Below are 19,583 nucleotides of genomic sequence, written 5' to 3'. Positions count from 1 at the left end.
TACTTCCTGTTTAGTGAGTGCGTCATATGGGTGGCTTTGTGCTGATGCGGCATCCGCACCAGCTCAGTCTGATACTTGAACACATCACCAAATTGCACTTTTATTTTGGTGAAGCTCATGACTGACGGCCAAATGGGTAAGACACATTTATTTTTTATTATCTTTGTTGGGATTGTTTTCCCTCCTGTTTGAAATGTTTACTTTGATGTTGTTTGTTGTTGTTGTTTTTCCTGCTCTTTGTTATAAGGTGTTTTCTATATTTTTTCCTGTTAGTTTGGCCTTCTTATTTTCATCGTCATAATACATAATTCATCCTTTTGCTTGTATTACAATGATACCTTTTGAAATATTTTACATTTTACCACATTTGCTTATTATTGTAAATAGTTTTATTTGCATTAAAAAAATGTTTTTTCTATTTAATAGGGCTTGTGTCCATTCAAAGTCAGAATTATTTGTATAGGCCTTGATCACAGAATTTCTCAAAGGACTGCACAGGTCACAATTACACACACCCTGATCTTAGACCGACATGCGGGCAAGGAAAAACTCAAAACTTCTACATGAAGGAAAATAAGAAACCTTGATGAGGGAGGGCCACAAGAGTGGTAATGTTATTCAAAACCAACATGTTATTGTTGTATTTAATTTTATTATTAATTAGTTTTGCTTCTTTCCTTTTTTCTTTTCTAATTTTCCACATCAAACCTTTTAACACCTATACACTACATATATTGTAAATGTATATTTACGTCCTTTGTAGTGTAATATGACAATAATCAAACAAGTATCCCGCTCCTTTTAGTTGTGACAGACAATTAAATTTAGTCAAATTTAAAATTGATTGCAAAGCCTTTTGAATCACTTTCCAATACTCCTCAATGAGAAAGTGTCTCAATATGTTCTAGTGACAAATGTGCTGTCATTTCCTCCATGTGGGAACTCTTTAAACGCCACTTCTTCTTTCTATTGTTGTGAGCAAAATCTTCGATTTATTTGAGTGTGTTTGTGCGTGTTTGCACTCTTTTCTTGCACAAGCAGCACACAGGAAGGGCGTTTGACGCTTCATGTGGTCGTTCATGAGAAGCGAGCATTTGACAAAAGGAAGTACAGTGCTCATCACGTGAAGCTTTGGTTCTTACTGAGTGACATTGTTTGTGGCTATTTATTTGGACATAGCACAAAAAACAAGAATATCAACCATTAATTAATGGAGCTGTACGGAATTTGAAACTTCTCAACTTGCTGCCGCCATCTCCTAGTTTGTATCATCATTGCCTCCTCAATCAGCTCATTCATGATGCAAGATGCACGCATAAATAAACTCTTTTTTTCCAACTTTCTTGAGGATTGGGTTGGTGTTTGGACAGGACAGTAATCCCTCTGTTATTGCGGTTAACGGGGACCAAAGCCCCCCGCAAAACGTGAAAATCTGCATATACCAAAATAACGGCTATAGTTCTACAAAGAAAAACAGTTAAATGAATGTTCTTTATTGTTATTATAAACGATTTAGAGAGCAGCCAGCTAGCTGCATCCTAGCATCTGGTATCCTTGCAGGTCTACTTAATGATTAAAATACAAGTGTTCCAGATGTAACAGCATCCGTTTCATGGGTAATGGATCTGGCATTGATAAGATACGGGATCGGCAGAGGCGATTTAGAAGAATTGTTGTATAGGCTAGCCGCAGTTGGTTGGACCTGCAGCGTTGCTATTACTTTTTCTCCTGACACCGCCTCAGTCTCTTCCCGATCCGAAAACAATCCACTGAGCACCTGCTAGTGTTCACCATCTTTGCGCTTTTCTAACTGAGTCTGATTCAATCAATGGAATTTTATTCTATTTAATAAGCCGCTAAAATCCTAGCTGTCGCCGTGATTCTCAGTTTATTTTTGGTGGACCCAATGACTTCTGCACCCGCCCTGCTCTATGAATGACAGCATACACAAGACACAAAGACAGTGACGCCTACCCAACATACACACACACGCCTTTGTGATAGCTTAGCTGTGTGTTGTCTGCTGCATAACAAAAATGCACGCTTCATTGAGACGAATGACAATAAAGACAATCTAATTCAATTAAAAATTTGCGAGGCCGTGAACCAGCGACAACAGAAGTGCAAAGTAGCGAGGCATCTCGATATTTGAAGCAGGGTTTCTTAATTTCACCATTGTATTGCTACTCTAAAAAATCTAAACATAACAAAAAGCTAAAGGGCTTCGTCAAAGTAAGATAAAAGCAGATAGACACAGTGTAAAATAAAGCATAAGCTCTCTTAGAACAGTTGAGCATTGTTAGCACATACCTAATAGCTTTTTTAACTTTTTCTAAGGACGCATCAAAAGACGCACTCCACCTTTAACAGAGGGAATCAATAAAAGATTTGCACAAAACTGCTGTACAATACAATGATATGCTACTGTAATACCTAAACATATTCCAAAGCACAAACTTTTTACTGCCTACCCCGTTCCATTCTTTTTGGAATGAAAGACATATTCAATCAAAACAAGAAAACAGAACCTTACCTGATAGAATGGAAATTCGTAAAAAAAAAGAAAAGAATAAAGGCATTTTAAACCTAATGACTCCTACAACATCTAATACCCAAAGAAACTCCTGATATATTAACTCTTTTGCATGTCCTGTAGAGAAACGTTTTAGATGTCTTTGTTTTTAATTGGAGTTTCAACTTGAGTTTTTACTGTATTTCTTGTCCTGCCACTAAAAAAACATATTAAAAACCTATTTTTATTATGGATGAAAACTTTGTTTAATAAAACGTGTTTTCACAATGCAAAAAAAAGACATATGCAGAGAAAAACTAAACCCAGTTGCCAGGTACCCAATACCTTCCCTACTCCTTTAGCAAGGGGCAGGACTTTAAAGTCAAAGTTTTATTATCTTATGTTATTTCCGTATGTTTATTTTCAACTACTATTTAAATGTGTTTTCTCAGAGATCAGGAAGATGTTTAGGGTTACCTTGGATGCTTTTGGGAGACCGGGAACAGATGAATTGGGTTTCTGTTCTTTCATATGGGGATAATTTGTTCTAGATACAAAAAATTCAAGATACAAGCACAATCCGGCTACAAATTAATCTCGTATGTAAATAGTATATACATGTCTCACGATGTTATGTCACGCATAAAGCTTTTGCATGCTTTAGTGTGATGGCAGTTGAAATTTTCTCCTCACCAATATTTCAAGGTCAGTTTTTTCTCAGGACATTTTTTTCTTCCATTTTAATCGGAGTGGCTCTAAATGAGTTGATTTCTTAAAAGAATGAATAAAATAGACTCTAATATTGTCTTGCAGTTCTATCTGACCTCACAGCGGCTGAAATGTCGGAACTGGAGAGCATCAAGATGCACAAGAAAGGACTTGTGGATGAGATACAGGTACAGCGCCGCTTTCTTGACATGAACGATTTCAATCAATTCAGACTTTTTGTGCTTATGAGCAGAAACTCAGGGAGGAGATTGACAGCGTGATGGCTGAGATCCTCAACTTTGAATTGGCCGAGACTGAAGAAAGGTTGGTGGGTTGCTCAATTAATTGTGAATCGGCCTTAAAACGTCATTCAAAATGTAACCCGTTGAGCTAGTTAAAAATGTATTTCCTGGATTAGATTTTTCCTTTTTTTTAGGGCTGCAACAATGAATCGATAAAGCCGATTAAAATTGATTATTAAAGGTGCTGGATACAAATTTTATCATCAGTTCACTGTGTTTAAGCATCACTCAGCACGTTAATTCAATGCAAATAAGAGGGGACATGCTTGTAGTACCACTTTGATCTAGCCGAGAGAGACTCGAGACCACATTTTGTAGTGCGATTTACTCTCGGTCTGACGACAAACTTGTAGTAGCACTTTGGTTCGACAGAGAGCGCCTCAAGACCATATTTTGATGCTTAAACGGATAGATGAATGAACGAAAAAACAAACAAACAATTGAGTGAATGAATGGCCTTAAATGTCCTAATAAAAGTGTGATGAAATTGGAGGGCTTCTCCTTTAAGTGTAATGACACAAATTAAAAAGGTAAACAATAAAAATGTTTTAAAAAAACACAAGGTCCTCTTGATGAAGTACTTGTATTCTCCCATGTTGCCTTTTGTTGCTCTTTATAAAAAAAAGTATCTTAAATATTTGCAGGTGTATATCATGTATTTTTGATTTTTTATTGAGCTATTTACAAAAACTTTGTATTGTGTTTTACTATTTTATATTATAGAATATTCAGTTTTTTGTGCACTATTTTCTTTCTGTCCAAAACATCTATATGTAGATAAAAAAAAGTAAATAAAAATGTGTTTTTAAAAAATCGGTTTCGTAGAGTAATCGAAAAAAGGTAACTAATCGACCGGTTCATCGATTAATTAAATAATTATTAGTTGCATGCCTGCTTTATTTAGCTAGGCATAACACAACTATCATGTCCAGCATATCTATCATGAACTACACCGACAAGGAAGTCAAGTCAGGTCCTGTTTATTTGTCTAGCCCTTCATCACAAGGAGTCTCAAAGAGTTGTACAGAACTGTGGTCTGTGCAGCCCTTTGAGAATAGAAATAAACTTGACTTGAATTGAGATGACTGTCATTGGATGTTGGGAAAGCTTGCCAAAAAGTGCGCCGGATTTCACTCTACACCTTTTTTGTTTTTTCTCGCAGCAAAAACATGGGAAGGAAAAGATTCTCCAACGGGAAAAAGAAATTCAACATGGACCCCAAGAAGGTGAGCGTCAAAAAAAATGGGGTTTATGGTGTGCTTTTTGTGAAATGGGGTCGCATGTGTTTAGGACTTCCTGTTTAGCACGTGGACGCCGTGTATGGTTTCCTTCACACCAGAAATTTTGTGGCATTGCTTGCATGCTAAGAAATTTAATCTAACAGGTGCAGAAAGAAAGAAAAACTCTGTTATTTTCCAATTTCTGGATGTGTTACAGTAATATTTGCATACAATATTTAACACAATATTTATGGAATAAGAAAAAATTGTTTATTTGCACTACTGTCACATGTGAAAGCAGAACAGCATCCGATTTTGGGCACCACTTGCAAAGCAACTGCAGTATATCTCTCTCTCACTCTCTCTCTTTCTCTCTCTGTCACTCTCTCCCTTTCTCTCTCTCTCTCTCTCTCTCTCTCTCTCTCTCTCTCTCTCTCTCTCTCTCTCTCTCTCTCTCTCTCTCTCTCTCTAATGCTTTCTCTTTTGGTATTCATTTCTATGTTTTTTCTCCCTCTTCCACCTTTTCCTTCTATTTTCTCACTGTATCTCTTTTCTTTTACTCCCTTTCTTTCTCTCTGTTTTTCTCATGCACATGGTTTTCCTCTCTGTTTCTCTGTTGTTTTCTCTTCTTTCACAATTTTGATCTTTCTCTCTCTCTTTCTCACTCCCCTCACTTCTTTATTTCTTTGTCATTCTGTCTCTTTCATTCTCTTTTTCCTTCTTTTTGTATCCCTCTCTCTCTATTGTGCTCTCTCTCTCTTGCGCACTCTCTCTCTTTTTCTCTATCTCTACCTCTCTTTCTTCCTCTTTCTATTTTTTTTCTGTATTTCTCTCACTCTTTTTACTTTTTCTGTCGTTTTTGCCTCCCTCCTCTCTAACTCTGTGTTCCTTGTTCTCTATCTCTTTTTATCTGTACATTTCCTTCTCTCTCTTTCTCCCTTTCTTTTCTCTCTTTCTTTTCCCTTTGTCTTAATTATACCTCATCCGGCCCCTGTGAGATTTTTTTTCAGCTGAAATGAGTTTGACACCCCTGCTCTAAAACATCTGCCAAGGCTCTGATATCTGACAAATCACTGATTAATTGAACTTCAACCACTTGTTAAAAATATGTAATCCGATTGAGGAAATGTCTTCACACTGATGTCGAAGGTCCAATTTTGGTCAGAGTTTGATTACATTTGATGCCTGTCTTTGTTCGTGGCTTAAAATCTAGTCCGGTTTATTAAAAAGTAAAGTTGTTTCTTCTTTTAATGTAGTCTGTAATTTACGTTGATCAATATAAAGGTATAGAGCAGCACGGCAGATGAGTGGTTCGCGCGTCTGCGGCTCAGTCCTGATGTTATGGGATTAAATCCAGCTAGCAGCCCTTCTCTGTGGAGTTTGCATGTTCTCCCTGTGCTTGGGTGGGTCTCCTCTGGGCAGATAGCTGGGATGAGCTCCAGCACCCCTGCAACCCTATTGTGGATAAGCAGTGAAGTTATGATGGATGGATGAATATGAAAGTATGGTGTATAAACATGCAAGTGTAAATGTTCTGACTGTTTGGACATATTATCTTATGATTATTCATTGGATAGATGCATAGTTTGGTCATGATTTAAATTGATTTTTATTTTTTTTCCCCCTACCTGAAATAATACATTTTGAGTATCTTGTGTGTGAACTTTGTATGTAGACTCTAAAAATTCTAAAAAAGAAATGACAAAAAACATACATAGTCCAATATTTGGTTCTTAGAGGGAGTGTGGGGTATTTGCCCTTTATATGTTGCTGTATGAGGTCGTGCTTAAAAGCACAAGGAAAAATATAAACTTCGGAGACTTACCAATTCACCAAACTGCACTACTTTTCTTCTAGATTTTATTTTGTGAGATTTTGGGGGATTTTCAGGTACCTGTAGCATTAAGATGGCGTACAATTGTCACCTCTTCAAGTTTTTTTTGCTTATTACTTGAATCAACATTGTTTAATAAAATGAATGAAATTAGTATTTACAACTAGAAGTCGCTGAATGATACACATTGTCCATTTAACAGTAATTTAAAGATACTTTTTGTTCCTTTTAAGGGATCTTTAAAATCCAAACTTGTGAAAGAATATTTTTATCTATTTTTTTTTTTGTATTTCAAATGAGGCGTACTTGTATTTGTGCATGTGGTTTAGGGTATCAATTACCTGGTGGAGAACAAGCTTTTGGAGAGGAGTCCCACCTGTATCGCTGATTTTCTCTACAGGGAAGAGGGCCTCAACAAAACTGCCATTGGAGAGTTCCTGGGAGAAAGGTGATTTCAAATTGAATTTGAAGAAATTACTTGTAAACAAAAATATTGAGTAACTTCAACCGAAAACCAAAAATGGATTATTTGGTGGTGGTATGAGGGCAGTTCCAGTCAGAAACGTCAGTCTTGTAGAGACACATTAGGCTCACTTGGTTCTTAAAGGTACTGTACTGAATTTAGGACTTTTTTTTTTCCAGAGACCAGCTCCACTTGCAGACCTTGCAGGCCTTTGTGGAACTTCACGAGTTTTCCGACCTCAACTTGGTCCAGGCGCTCAGGTTTGCTTCTTTTTTTTTGTTTACTCTGTCAAGCTTCAAATTTGGACGTCTATAGCTGTCAATAGAATAGAATATAATAGAATAGAATATGCCTTTATTGTCATTGTTACAACATGGGATATATTGTGACAACGAAATTGGACTCCAATGAGGGGGGTGAGGGACAAACAGAGATGGGGGATCCAACTGGATGTTTGATCTTACTGTACACACGGTCCAGTGTTTTATTCCCTAATTGCTCAGTCCACGAGGGATCCAAGATGGCGGCGCGTCCAAACGCAGCGGCTTCACGGGCTCCAGTTCGCCTTTTGTTTTTAAGTGTCCCTTTATCCCTCATATTTTCCCTTCGACTCCCTTTGCAAATACAATAACATCCACAACATCCCCAGTGATATACAGAGACCATCATTGCTCAGAATGGCAATGAATGTAGCTCTACTTCCTTTGAACAGACAATTCCTGTGGAGTTTCCGTCTTCCCGGGGAGGCCCAGAAGATCGACCGCATGATGGAGGCCTTTGCAACACGATACTGCCAATGCAACGCAAAAGTTTTCCAGTCCACCGGTAAGTTTGCATTCTAAGTTTATTTCTCATAATTTTTGAATTATATCTTCGACTTGGATTTGGACGTGTTTTGAAAGGGGTGGCTAGTGTGAAAAAATAACACACCTACATATGGCCTCCATGCCAGTGATATTGAACATGTTTTGAGCCAAGGCACACCTTCTTTATAGAAATATCTTGAGGCACATCCTCGGGTCAAAAACACCTAAATATTCATTCCTGGCACCAGTTTTTTGTTCAGTTTAAATGATCATGTCTGTATTAACAGTTTTTCTTAGCATTTGCGGGTACTGTGGCTCAGGATGTAAAACAGGTTATTGATTTTTCTCAAGAATTTGACTGTAATTTGTAATTTTACTGTTTTTCTATTTATTTTTTTTCGCAAAAAACAGCAATTTAAAATAAGAAAATAATTAAAATGTGCAAAAACATTTATAAATTAATCCACAACCTCAATTTTATGTTTTTTTTAAGCTAAAACTATCATGTTGCCTTAATTTAGGGTAATTTGTTGTTAATCAGTTGTCTGAGGAACCAATATAAGTTTTTATTTTAGTATAGAATTTTGCTTTAATTTTGGATTTTATTTTACAACAGATGTATATATATATGTAATATATATATATATATATATATATATATATATATATTTATTTTTATTTTTTATTTTTTTCTAAACAAATAACAAATATACGTGAAATATCAAAGTAAAAATTATCTTCCAGTGGGCAGCACCAAATAAATAATAAAATATTCCCAGTACTTTTTCATGAGCAGAAAGCAGCAAATTTGGTAGAAAGTTAGTAAAAATAACAAAAACACTTATTAATAGGGATGAACGTTATAGTTACTCACTTTGTCAAAGCAAGGACATAGAAAAATGGCATTATTTTTTGCCCAGATAGATATGAGAAATGTCCTGCCGTGCACACTAGGGTGCCTCGGTCCACTGGTTGAAAAACGTCGCTATACGCTACAATTGTCCAATTTACTGTAAGTAACTCCAATTGAAAGCAACAGGGACTTGTTCATAATTAGTCGCCTGTTGAGTCGGCATAGTTGTTTTTTTTCCTTCAAGACTTTGACTTTTCCCATGTTAGGGTTCGTCTTCTGTGTCAGCATGTATGAGAGGCCATTTTAAAAGAAAATCATACTTGTTCTCACATTAACATCACACTCTCACAAATGTACAACTATACCCATGCACAAACACTGCAATCCACTTTCATACAAACTATTATACTCTCATGCGCACTACTATACTCTCACATATACTACTATACTATGCTCTCATGCCCACTCCTATTCTCTTTCACCCTTTATACTCTCTCTCATACACACAATTATACTCTCTCACACATACCATTAGACTCTCATTATCACACTAATCCATTATCACACATATTTTAATATACTGTCATACACATACCACTATTTTCTCTCAAAGAGTATGGTATTATGTGTGTGAAAGCATAGAAAAATGTCAATAAAAGTATAGTAATATGTGTGAGAGAATATAGTAGAGTGATTATGATAGTATATTTTTATGTGTAAGGGAGAAAGTAACATGTGTGAGAAAGTACTGTGGTATTTGTATGAGAGTATAGTCCTATGTGTGAGAGACTACAGTAGTGTGTGTAGTGTTTGAGAGATTATAAAGTATAGTATAAAGTATAAAGGGAGCATAGTATAATATAGAATACTCTCACGCACATACTGTTATACCCCCAGACACACACTACTACTACTGTGTGAATTTCCCTTCGGGGATGAATAAAGTATCTATCTATCTATCTATCTATCTATCTATCTATCTATCTATCTATCTATCTATCTATCTATCTATCTATCTATCTATCTATCTATCTATCTATCTATCTATCTATCTATCTATCTATCTATCTATCTATCTATCTATCTATCTATCTATCTATCTATCTGTCTATCTGTCTATCTGTCTATCTGTCTATCTGTCTATCTGTCTATCTATCTGTCTATCTATCTATCTGTCTACTACGCTTTCACTCACTTACTTCTATACTCTTCATATGTGTGAGAGAGTATAGTAGTGTGTTTATGAGATTATATTAGTATAATATAGTACTACTGTTTTAGTTACACTAACAAACTCTCTCACACATACTACTATATTCTCACTACCATACTCTTTCACACATATTGAGAGTACAGTAGTATGTGTGTGAAAGCATGGAATTGAGCCTATGAGAGTATAGTAATATGTGTGAGAGAGTATAGTAAAACAAGTGAGAGTATAGCAGCGTGAGTACTGCATGAGAATATATTGATATGTGTGAGACAATAAATTGATATGTGTGAGTATTGTGGTATGTGTATGAGAGTAAATTAATATGTGTGAGTATTGTGGTATGTGTATGCGAGTACAATCCTGTGTAAGAGAGTACAGTAGTGTGTGTATGAGAGTATAGTAGTGTATTATAGTACCACTCTCTCATATACACTAATAAATTCTCACGCACATACTACCATACCATACACACTGCTATACACACGCATATTGAGAGTATAGTAGTATGTGTGTGAGAGCATAGAAGTGTGTATATGAGAGAAAACTAGTGTGTGTGTGAGAGTATGGTAGAACGTGTATGAGAGTATAATAGTAGTGAAAGAGTATATTTGTGTGTATAAGAGTGTATATTAGTGTTTGTACATGGGTATGACTGTCTCTGTATGAGAGTATAGTTGCATGAGGGTATGATATTATGTGAGAGCAAGTCTGATTGACTTCTCATCTGCCTCGCACAGACACGTGCTACATTCTGTCGTTCGCCATCATCATGTTGAACACCAGCCTGCACAACCCCAACGTGAAAGACAAGACCACGCTTGAGCGATTCGTGTGCATGAATCGGGGCATCAACAACGGCAGCGACCTCCCCGTCGAGCTGCTATCGGTAAACTCGCACACTTATCTAGTATTGTTACAGCTTAAGCTAAGTCTCTGAGTTTTACCTTGTAAATACCGTAGGCTTGCTTATCTGTCCCGACATTCTTATCTTATTTTCAGTGTTGGGAATAACGCAATTATGAACATTGCTGTTATGTAACAGCGTTATTTTTTCAGTAACTAGTTATCTTTTACGCAGTTACAATGCCGTTACTGCGGTCAAAAGCGGTTCGTAATTTGGAATAAAGTGGTTTTCCAAGTTCGTTACATCAAGTCTTTTGGGATTATGGCATGATTTAAAACAGCGACCACCATAAAGTAAGGTAGCGATTACAAATGTGACAAACACTAAATCGTCGAAAGAAAAGGCGGATGGCGGCGGGTGCGGCAACCAACTCGCGTTGTTTGCGAATGAAACAGCTTTGTGAGCCGTCTCTTGGAAGTGGGAGCCGGCTACCTGCCAATTGAGAGCCGGTTCCCTTCAAGAAGCTATCTTTCTATTGTGATTGGTCAAAATGAATTTTTCTCTAGGGATTCTGTACTGTTGACTTTGAATTTTTTTAATTTAAAAAAAGTTTAAAATGGCTTTGTACATTGTCGTTTTCTCTGTCGCTTTATAATTATTTTAATTTATGTTTTCTACGTTTTCAGTGCGAACGATTAAGTGTTAATATCGCTTTATTTTCCTCCTTTTTAAGTTATTCATAATAACACACTACAAAAGGTAATATATGGATCAAACAACAAAAACAACCTGAACAGCCGAAAGAGCAGGGCCCTTTTTAGTAGGCCAAGTCATAAAAGCCAGTTCTCTAGAGTCGGAATTCCCATCTCTTCGACAGACCTTTGGAGTTAGATTTGATATATTAAACTCACTTTATACTATATACTGCTGATTGTTGTTTTATTATATTGTTGACTGTTTATATTTGTTGCACTTCATGTATACAATACATATGTTGCTGGGGAGGTGCAATAAATGTTAAAAGGTTCTATAACACAACTACTTGTTGTTTTTCTCTATTGAAGTGACTCGAATACTTCTCCGAAAATGTCAAATTATTTGAACCACAAGTTTGGTAACTAGTTAATTTTACGATAGAATAATTCAGTTACTTTTGGGAAGAAGTAGTGAGTAACTATAACTCATTACTTCAAGTAACGTGCCCAACACTGCTAGTTTTTCCCTTTCAAGTCTTTATAACAAGTTTATTACGGATTGCCACATCTAATCCCATTGTAAACGATGTTCACTACGTTGTTATTGATTGGAATTAAGACAATTTTAATTCTTAAATCGTCCCACATGTGAATAAGGATCTGTGGTTATCGTACCTGTAAAGGGGTCTCCGACCTTTTTCAAACTGAGAGCAATTTTTGTAATTAATTAGTTCAACGGTCACCCAGTTCTATATGGATATTAGAAATAACTACTTATCATGTTGTTACTATGTTGTTACTACCTTGTTACAAGGTTAAAACTTGGAGGTAGGGTTAAATAGACTCAAGCAAGCACAAAAACATTTTTTTACTAGAAAATCAGAATGACCCAGCACTGGTAAGCCATCCAGAACAGGTCCGAGGGCATCTCAGCTGTTTTAAGGGGGCACCCCTGGTGCCCGCATTTACCAAGTTAGAGACACCCGCTATAAAGGATGTATCTGTTTACTTTTTTCCCTTACCTTGGTGCTACATCCCCCAATAAGAAAATTAAGCTTTAAAAATAGCTTTTATAGGGTTTTTTTTCATTACCTATTTTCATTTAAATGATTTTTCCGGGATTTTAAAGTTTTGGCATATGGCGACGTAAATTACCCAATTGTTCTGTGGGTTTTTTATTTATTTATTCTTTTTGTTGTTGTTGTTTTTCTAGTCAGGTAAAGTCATGTTTATTCTATTTCCTTTAAACTATCTTTTATATTTTTTCATTTTCAATTATATTGTATTTACAAAGTCATTCATTGGATTGATTGTTTCTTGGATTACATTTACAAGATATTCCAAATTTATTTTGAAAATGTATTTTAAGTATATCAAGTACTTTATCGTTTAAACGTTATATTTGCATTCAACTTAGTAGGAACAAGAGGTTTATGTTTAATAGCAGTATTTACTTGCATATCATTTTGTTTTGTTTAATTTATTATACTTAGCTATACTTAATCCTAAATGATACACAAGTTTACCTATGTATTTACTTATACTTGAATTTTGATTACAATACAATATAATATTTTACACAATAATTGAATTATATTTTAAAATGTTTATTCAATGATTACTCTAGAATATTTCATTATATATTCTATAGAATTCATTTGGAAAATATGTCTCATTAACCAGTGCCTGTGTGGAATTAGAATTGTCTTCATGGTCAACGAGAATAATGCAGTGAATATTGATAAAAGAGGTTGGACATGGCACTCCATGATAAACAAAATAAATTACAGGGTAGTGCTTGTAGACTGGCCTGAGTTGTAAGTGCTTCAGATAAGTAGTACAACGAAGGCGTTTGCAATAACAATAAACAGCAATTCACATTTGTTATATGTATTATATGTTTTATTTTGTTGCGATTGTATACGATAATAAATGTCTTATTAAACGCCATTTTCTTGTAATTTGTGTCTCAGAAACTGTACGAGAGCATCCGCAAGGAGCCTTTCAAGATTCCAGAGGACGACGGCAACGACCTGACGCACACTTTTTTCAACCCCGATCGGGAGGGTTGGCTCCTTAAACTCGGTACAGAAACGCTTCTTTTGATTCCTTTTGCACTTCCTTTACACTTTTTTTTTTTACACTTTTTTTTGCACACGTTTTCTTTTCGTGCACTGCTTTTGCTTTTATCGCTCTTCTGCTTCCTTTGGCATTTCTTTTTAACTTCTATTATAATCCTTTTACACTTTTTTTCTTTTGTTGCGCTTCTTTTGCTTTGATTGCACTTCTGCTTCTTTTTGCGCTTCTTTTGCACTTCTTTTACAATTTACTTTTTGTACTTCTTCAGCACTTCATTTGCTTTCTTATCACTCCTTTTACACTTCTATAGCACTTTTATTAGAACATTTTTTGGCACTTTTTTTACTTTCCTTTTGCACTTTTTCTCTTTTCTTGCACTTCTTTTGCTTTAATTGCACTTCTTCTGCTTCCTTTTGCGCCTCTTTTGCACTTCTTTTACACTTTTTTGCACTTCTTTTACACTACTTTTGCACTCTTTTGCACTTATTTTTCCTTTATATTACTTCTTTAGCACTTCTTTTGCACCTCTTTTGAACTTCTCTTTTGTACTTCTTTACATTTTTTTTCTTGTGTTGCACTTCTGCTTCCTTTTGCACCTTTTTTAGCTACTTTTTCCACTTATTTTGCACAACATTTTGCACTACATCATTTACTTTCAATGCACCTCTGCTTCCTTTTTCACTTTTTTGGACTACTTTTTTGCTTATTTGGCACTTCATTTGCACTTTTTTTCTCGTGTTGCACTTTTTTCTACTTTCATTGCTCTTCTTCGGCTTCCTTTTGCACTTTTTGTCAAGAACCGGAAAAGGCAGAGGACCCAGATGCGTAACGTTTCTGACACACGCTTTATTTTACGGGAAATGGGGCGGTCATGCACAATAACACAAACGCCAGTGATTCTGCAATCGCTGGGCGGAAGAAGAAAGATAGAAGCCAGAGACCAACGAGATCGATACCAGTTACACAAGCCGATACCGGACAGATGGTGTCTATACCGGACAGAATGGGACTGACAGGATTTATAACAGATATAGGAGACAGGAGACAGAGATCAGACACAACGAGATAGACGGGAACGGTACCAGACACTGGAGACTGGAGACCAATATCAAAACAGGCTGAAATAGACGGGATCGATTACCGGACAGGATACACAAACAGGATACCGGGCAGAGTCAAAAGACACGTTTTGCGGGTGCAGAGATTAGTTAGAATAGAAGAAGAAGAATTTACTTTTATTGTCATTCTTTGTAACAATGCACACAGAACGAAATGTCAATACACCTGACCCGTACAGTTAAACTGTAGCGAGCCGATGCATCCGCAGCCAAACAGGGCACAGCCATTTTAGTCATTAGGTGACCAAACCCCCCAATTCCAACCCTTAATGCTGAGCGCCAAGCAGGGAGGCAATGAGTACCAATGTTGTAAGTCTTAGGTATGACTCGGCCGAGGCTTGAACCAGCGACCTCCCAGTCTCAGAGCGGGCGCCCTACCATCTAGGCTACCGAGCTGGTGTCAGTCCGAGTTGACGGACTGACAAAAGGTGAGTGAGAGCACTGAGCTTAAATAGGAGGGGAGCCAATCAGTCAATGAGCCGCAGCTGGCGCCAAACTGGCGGGGCTCAATTGGCAACCATGACACTTTTCTGGACTTCTTTTTTACTTATTTTGCACTTTTTTTTTAAATTTTATTGCACTTTATTTGCTTTCATTGTACTTTATTTGCATCCTTTTGCACTTACTTGGTCTCCATTGTACCAGAGTTTTCTTTTTAATTTTTTCTTTTTTTTCTTTTTGTCTTCTCTTAAAGGTGGTCGAGTGAAAACATGGAAGAGGCGCTGGTTCATCCTGACCGATAACTGTCTTTACTACTTTGAGTTTACCACAGTAAGACCTCTCTGCACACATTTCCTGTTTGCAGACAAACTGCAGCACAAGCCTAAACACCCCTTTATTGAAATGCTTCTCTACATATTACACTATGGGTGTCAAACTCATTTTTGTTTCCGGCCACATGGTAGAAAAAAACACTTGTAACATATGAAAAATTATCGAAATATAGAATAAAATGCAAAAAAGTACTAAATAGTACTGAAATGCATGGAAACAGTATAGAAAATTGTGACAATTATAAAAAAGTACTGAGAAGTACTGAAAGGTATGAAAAACTATAAGGGGAGAGCTGGAAAATACAAGTACAAAATAGTATAAAGCAGTTCTAAAAAGTGAAAGATGTACTGAAAATCATGACAAAGTTATAAAATAAATGAAAATGTATGAATACAAAAACATACATACAGTTCTGAAAAGTCTAAATCTATCCATCTATATATCGAAGCCATATCCCCCTCGTGGGAGGTGGCTAGAGCCAAGAACACACACACATTCACGAAACATTCATTCCCGTTTGCTCTTCCCTACCTGACACAGAACATAAAACCCGCAGTACAACAAGGGGTGAGTTTCTGTGTCACGCAACCACCAAAAAGCAAAAGGGCCTGACGGCATACACTGGTTTACCCCCTCTGTATCATATGCGTCATTTTTAACTATCCTTCGCCATTCACATATATCCTTAGAACACTCTTTTAAAGTAACTCACATTCAGGAGCCCATCCCAGCCATCTCGAGCAGTGGGCAGGGGACACCCTGAATTGGTTGCCAGCCAGTCGTAGGGAACACAGACAAGCAGGGTTAAAATTGTCCAGATATTAGGGTAACCCTCAACCAGGACCACGTTTTTTTTATGGCAGGGTGTGCTGAGATTTTTCATCCTTTTTCCATCCTGCTGGGTGGCATGTTCTTGATTTTTTTCTTTCTTTTTTTTGGCAGGATAAAGAACCAAGAGGCATTATCCCTCTGGAGAACCTTTGCGTCAGAGATGTCCCTTTTCCACGCAAACCTGTGAGCATAACAAAATTGTGCAAATCTCAAGTAGGCCTCTCCGAGGAGATGGATTCATTTCGCTTCATTTATTGGTGCAGTCAATGTGTAAAAGGGCTCATAATATTGATTTGAACATTTATTGGTAAAGAAAAAAGAGTATTAGTTGCAAATCGTATAATTTAAAGGGCCACAGTGACAAATATAACTAGATGTTCCTGAAACGAAAACAAATGCTAAAAACTGGGAAGAACACAAAGTACGGAGACTCAAAGTGACCAGACTGCATCATTAAATTGATAAAGTAATAATAATTCCATAGCCCGTTTCCCTTATCAATATAAATATACTACTTACGTTTTTTCTCCATATAGCAGTTTCTTAAAGTAATTTGGTCGTAAATAATGATTTCAAAACAAAGCGCGTGCAAAGTTTTGAAAAAAAATGTCACAAAATACCGCGAAATAGAAGGTCATCAAAATTTTTATCTTCGACGCAGACATCGCTGGGCAGAAAGATGGGAGTGTGTGGATAGCTTTGTCCATCCTACTACTTGGCTGGTGTTTTTGTGTTTACAGTTTGTTCTGTGATTTTTCTTCATAAAGTGTCTTAACAGTAAACATACATTGTTTAATGAGCTTCCATATAAAGGATTCCTCAGTGATGTACAGTCAAAACTGAGTCCATAAACTGCGGTTAAAACAGTGCCCTACATACTGTATACTGTACCGGACTTATAGTCTTTATAATAATATTTGGGCTTCACATTCACTCTAACTTCACAACTTTGTGACAATTACAGAGAAAATTTACAATATTTAAATTCTCAGAACCAGATGTGAAGAGCTGTAGGTTCCCCAAACCTGGTCTAATGATAGCCCAAGTAGAGCTTTGATCACCATTACCATTACTTAGGGTACCCATATGTAGATTATGTGATAGGTCCTATCAATAATTATAACAGAAAGGCAGATGATGTATTTCAACCAATCCTACTCAAAAGAACGTATTTGGGTTGGCGTCTGCTTCAAGTATTGACTTCTTTATATAGTACTGCCTGGAGCTGTACAACCCCAACAGTCGAGGTCAGAAGATCAAAGCTTGCAAGACGGAGACGGACGGTCGAGTGGTGGAGGGAAAGCACCAGTCGTACACCATCTGCGCCACCAGTGCCAGTGAAAGAGACTCGTGGATCAGTGCCATCAGGTACCCAACAGGCCTTTGGTTAGCTGCCGGTGCCCAGACATAAAAAATAGAATTGTGTACCATTTTTCAAAGGGCGAGCATCACTAAGGACCCGTTCTATGACCTGGTGTCCCAGCGCAAGAAGAAGTTAATCAAGCAGAACCAGAACCAACAAGACTGAATCAGACCCACACCGACGGACATTTTGTCTCAAGATAGAGACATTTCCTTTGGGAATGTTGAGGTCCTCCCATGTTCTGGGCACATGAAAGGTTTTACAGTCACTGAAGATGTGGACTTTGTTTTTTGGTACTGAGAGGAAGCCCAGAAAGGTTTGGATGCGGTTCAATTCTTCAGCCTTTTAAAATAATTGAACAGTATTGGGAAAGTTTGGTGACAAATGAGGGTAGATATTTGAAGACGTTAACTAGTCATCACTTCCTCTTACTAGGTGCAAAAAGCTGTAGCGTGTTATGACTGTACTTCTCCCTTTTTATTTTTTACACTGGTTTAGTAAGAAATACATTGAAAAATGTATACATGTGTGTATTAAATATTTTTAGGTGACATGTGCGCTTCCAGTGTCAAGTTTTCAAACCAAATTTGCTGTACAGACGCCATCCTACTTACGAGCATTCGACTTATGAAAAACGGTAAATAGAAAACATTTGTTTCAGGATGCCGAAAAATATCCCGACATTGCTGTAAGTTAGATTTTGCAATGTGTGTACCTTTTTCGGAGTAGAGGACAGTACTGCAGTACTTCTTTCCGCCATGTGGCGCTGTGACAGGTCAGCCAGCAACCACACCAAAGAAGAAATCCGGCTTGTACTTCCTGGTTCGTGTGTAAACATAACGACATGTACTGTATCGCTAGCACGCTAAAAACTTTGACGTTTTCATTGTTTAATACCTCGGGCATCCATTCAATATGGTTGGTGTAATGTATAAGGAAGAGGTGAGATGTTTCTTTTGAAACAAAAGTGGAATAAGAAAGTTTGATGCGGTTGAGAAAATGGTCGGAACGCTTTTTTTGGCCACTTTTAACCACAGCAGGAAGTCGCCTAAATGTTTAAGCTAATCTTCCAAAAGTAAGTTAAACTCAACTTTATTTATCTTTATAAATCATATTATTTTATTAAATGTTTTTTTAGTACAAAATAATACAGGTTACTTATACAAACCTTAAACATACAATAGCACTGAAGAAACTTATAAACAAATTCAACTTATGAACAATCATCCGGAACCTATCTCGTTCGTAAGTAGGGCAGCATTTGCACTTCAAATAGGTGACACATTGGAAAGTTGTTAATATAAAAATAGGGCGTCCCCCCAAAAATCTATACCGGTACACACATTGACTTTAACCCCTGGGGTTAGAAATAACTATCTACACTCGAGGTATTTTGACCAAAGAATGTCCACACATTCATAGTGTTAAAACTATAATTTCCGATTTTTTTTTAAGTCCCATCCACTCAAAATGTTCCGACAGACCCTAGCTACGTGTACACATTTGCTTTGTTTGAGATGCCCTCTGTAGAGTGTTTTGTCTATGAATTTTATTCAAGGATAATTAGATCCATCAAAAAGAGAACATGTAAAAAATTATATATACCTCCTTAGGGTTAAATTGCCAATAGCCTTTTTTTTAAATCTATTTCAGATTTGATTTAGGAGTAAAAATGGATACTGGGCTTGTGTTCATATAAAAAAAAAATCTTTGCACTTTCATATTCTCTCTCTCTGAAATAGAGGAAATAAAGTATATTCGTTTTTGGGACACGCTGTATACAAACCTAGTGCCTTTATTAGTCTTAAAAGGACACTGTGTAATACTAGACATCTGGATATTGCTGTATTGTCTAATGCAACCGACATCGAGTGCTTTGAAGCGCAAAGAATACAAACCACGGAGACTCAAAATGACCAAACCACACCATTTTTTCTTGTCATATTTTGTCCAGCATTTCACAGGCTT

At 36.7% G+C, this 19,583-nt stretch overlaps 1 protein-coding gene across 1 annotated transcript; it reads left to right on the top strand.

Moving 5' to 3' along the window:
* Positions 1-5: 5 nt before the first annotated feature.
* Positions 6-18,456, top strand: cyth4b (cytohesin 4b). The gene is made up of 13 exons (XM_088343144.1): positions 6-136; positions 3,326-3,408; positions 3,474-3,544; positions 4,685-4,748; positions 6,906-7,024; positions 7,219-7,299; positions 7,752-7,864; positions 10,649-10,797; positions 13,424-13,535; positions 15,342-15,418; positions 16,364-16,435; positions 17,466-17,620; positions 17,693-18,456. The coding sequence occupies exons 1-13, from the start codon at positions 118-120 to the stop codon at positions 17,778-17,780; spliced, it is 1,203 nt and encodes a 400-aa protein (XP_088199270.1). The 5' UTR covers positions 6-117; the 3' UTR covers positions 17,781-18,456.
* The last annotated feature ends 1,127 nt before the right edge of the window (positions 18,457-19,583 follow it).

The sequence above is a fragment of the Urocampus carinirostris genome, chromosome 8 (assembly GCF_059441175.1).
Source record: "Urocampus carinirostris isolate Australia breed hairy pipefish chromosome 8, RoL_Ucar_1.0, whole genome shotgun sequence".
Taxonomy (NCBI): Eukaryota; Metazoa; Chordata; class Actinopteri; order Syngnathiformes; family Syngnathidae; genus Urocampus; species Urocampus carinirostris.
The sequence above is the reverse complement of the archived record's forward strand: the minus strand, read 5'-3'. Positions and strand labels throughout refer to the sequence as shown.

What these genes read in the sequence shown, in the direction of transcription:
- cyth4b (XM_088343144.1), top strand. An exon ending in AAAAGTTTTCCAGTCCACCG is followed by an intron (nt 7,865 to 10,648) that starts GTAAGTTTGCAT and finishes TGCCTCGCACAG; the next exon opens with ACACGTGCTACATTCTGTCG. An exon ending in TCCCCGTCGAGCTGCTATCG is followed by an intron (nt 10,798 to 13,423) that starts GTAAACTCGCAC and finishes TTTGTGTCTCAG; the next exon opens with AAACTGTACGAGAGCATCCG.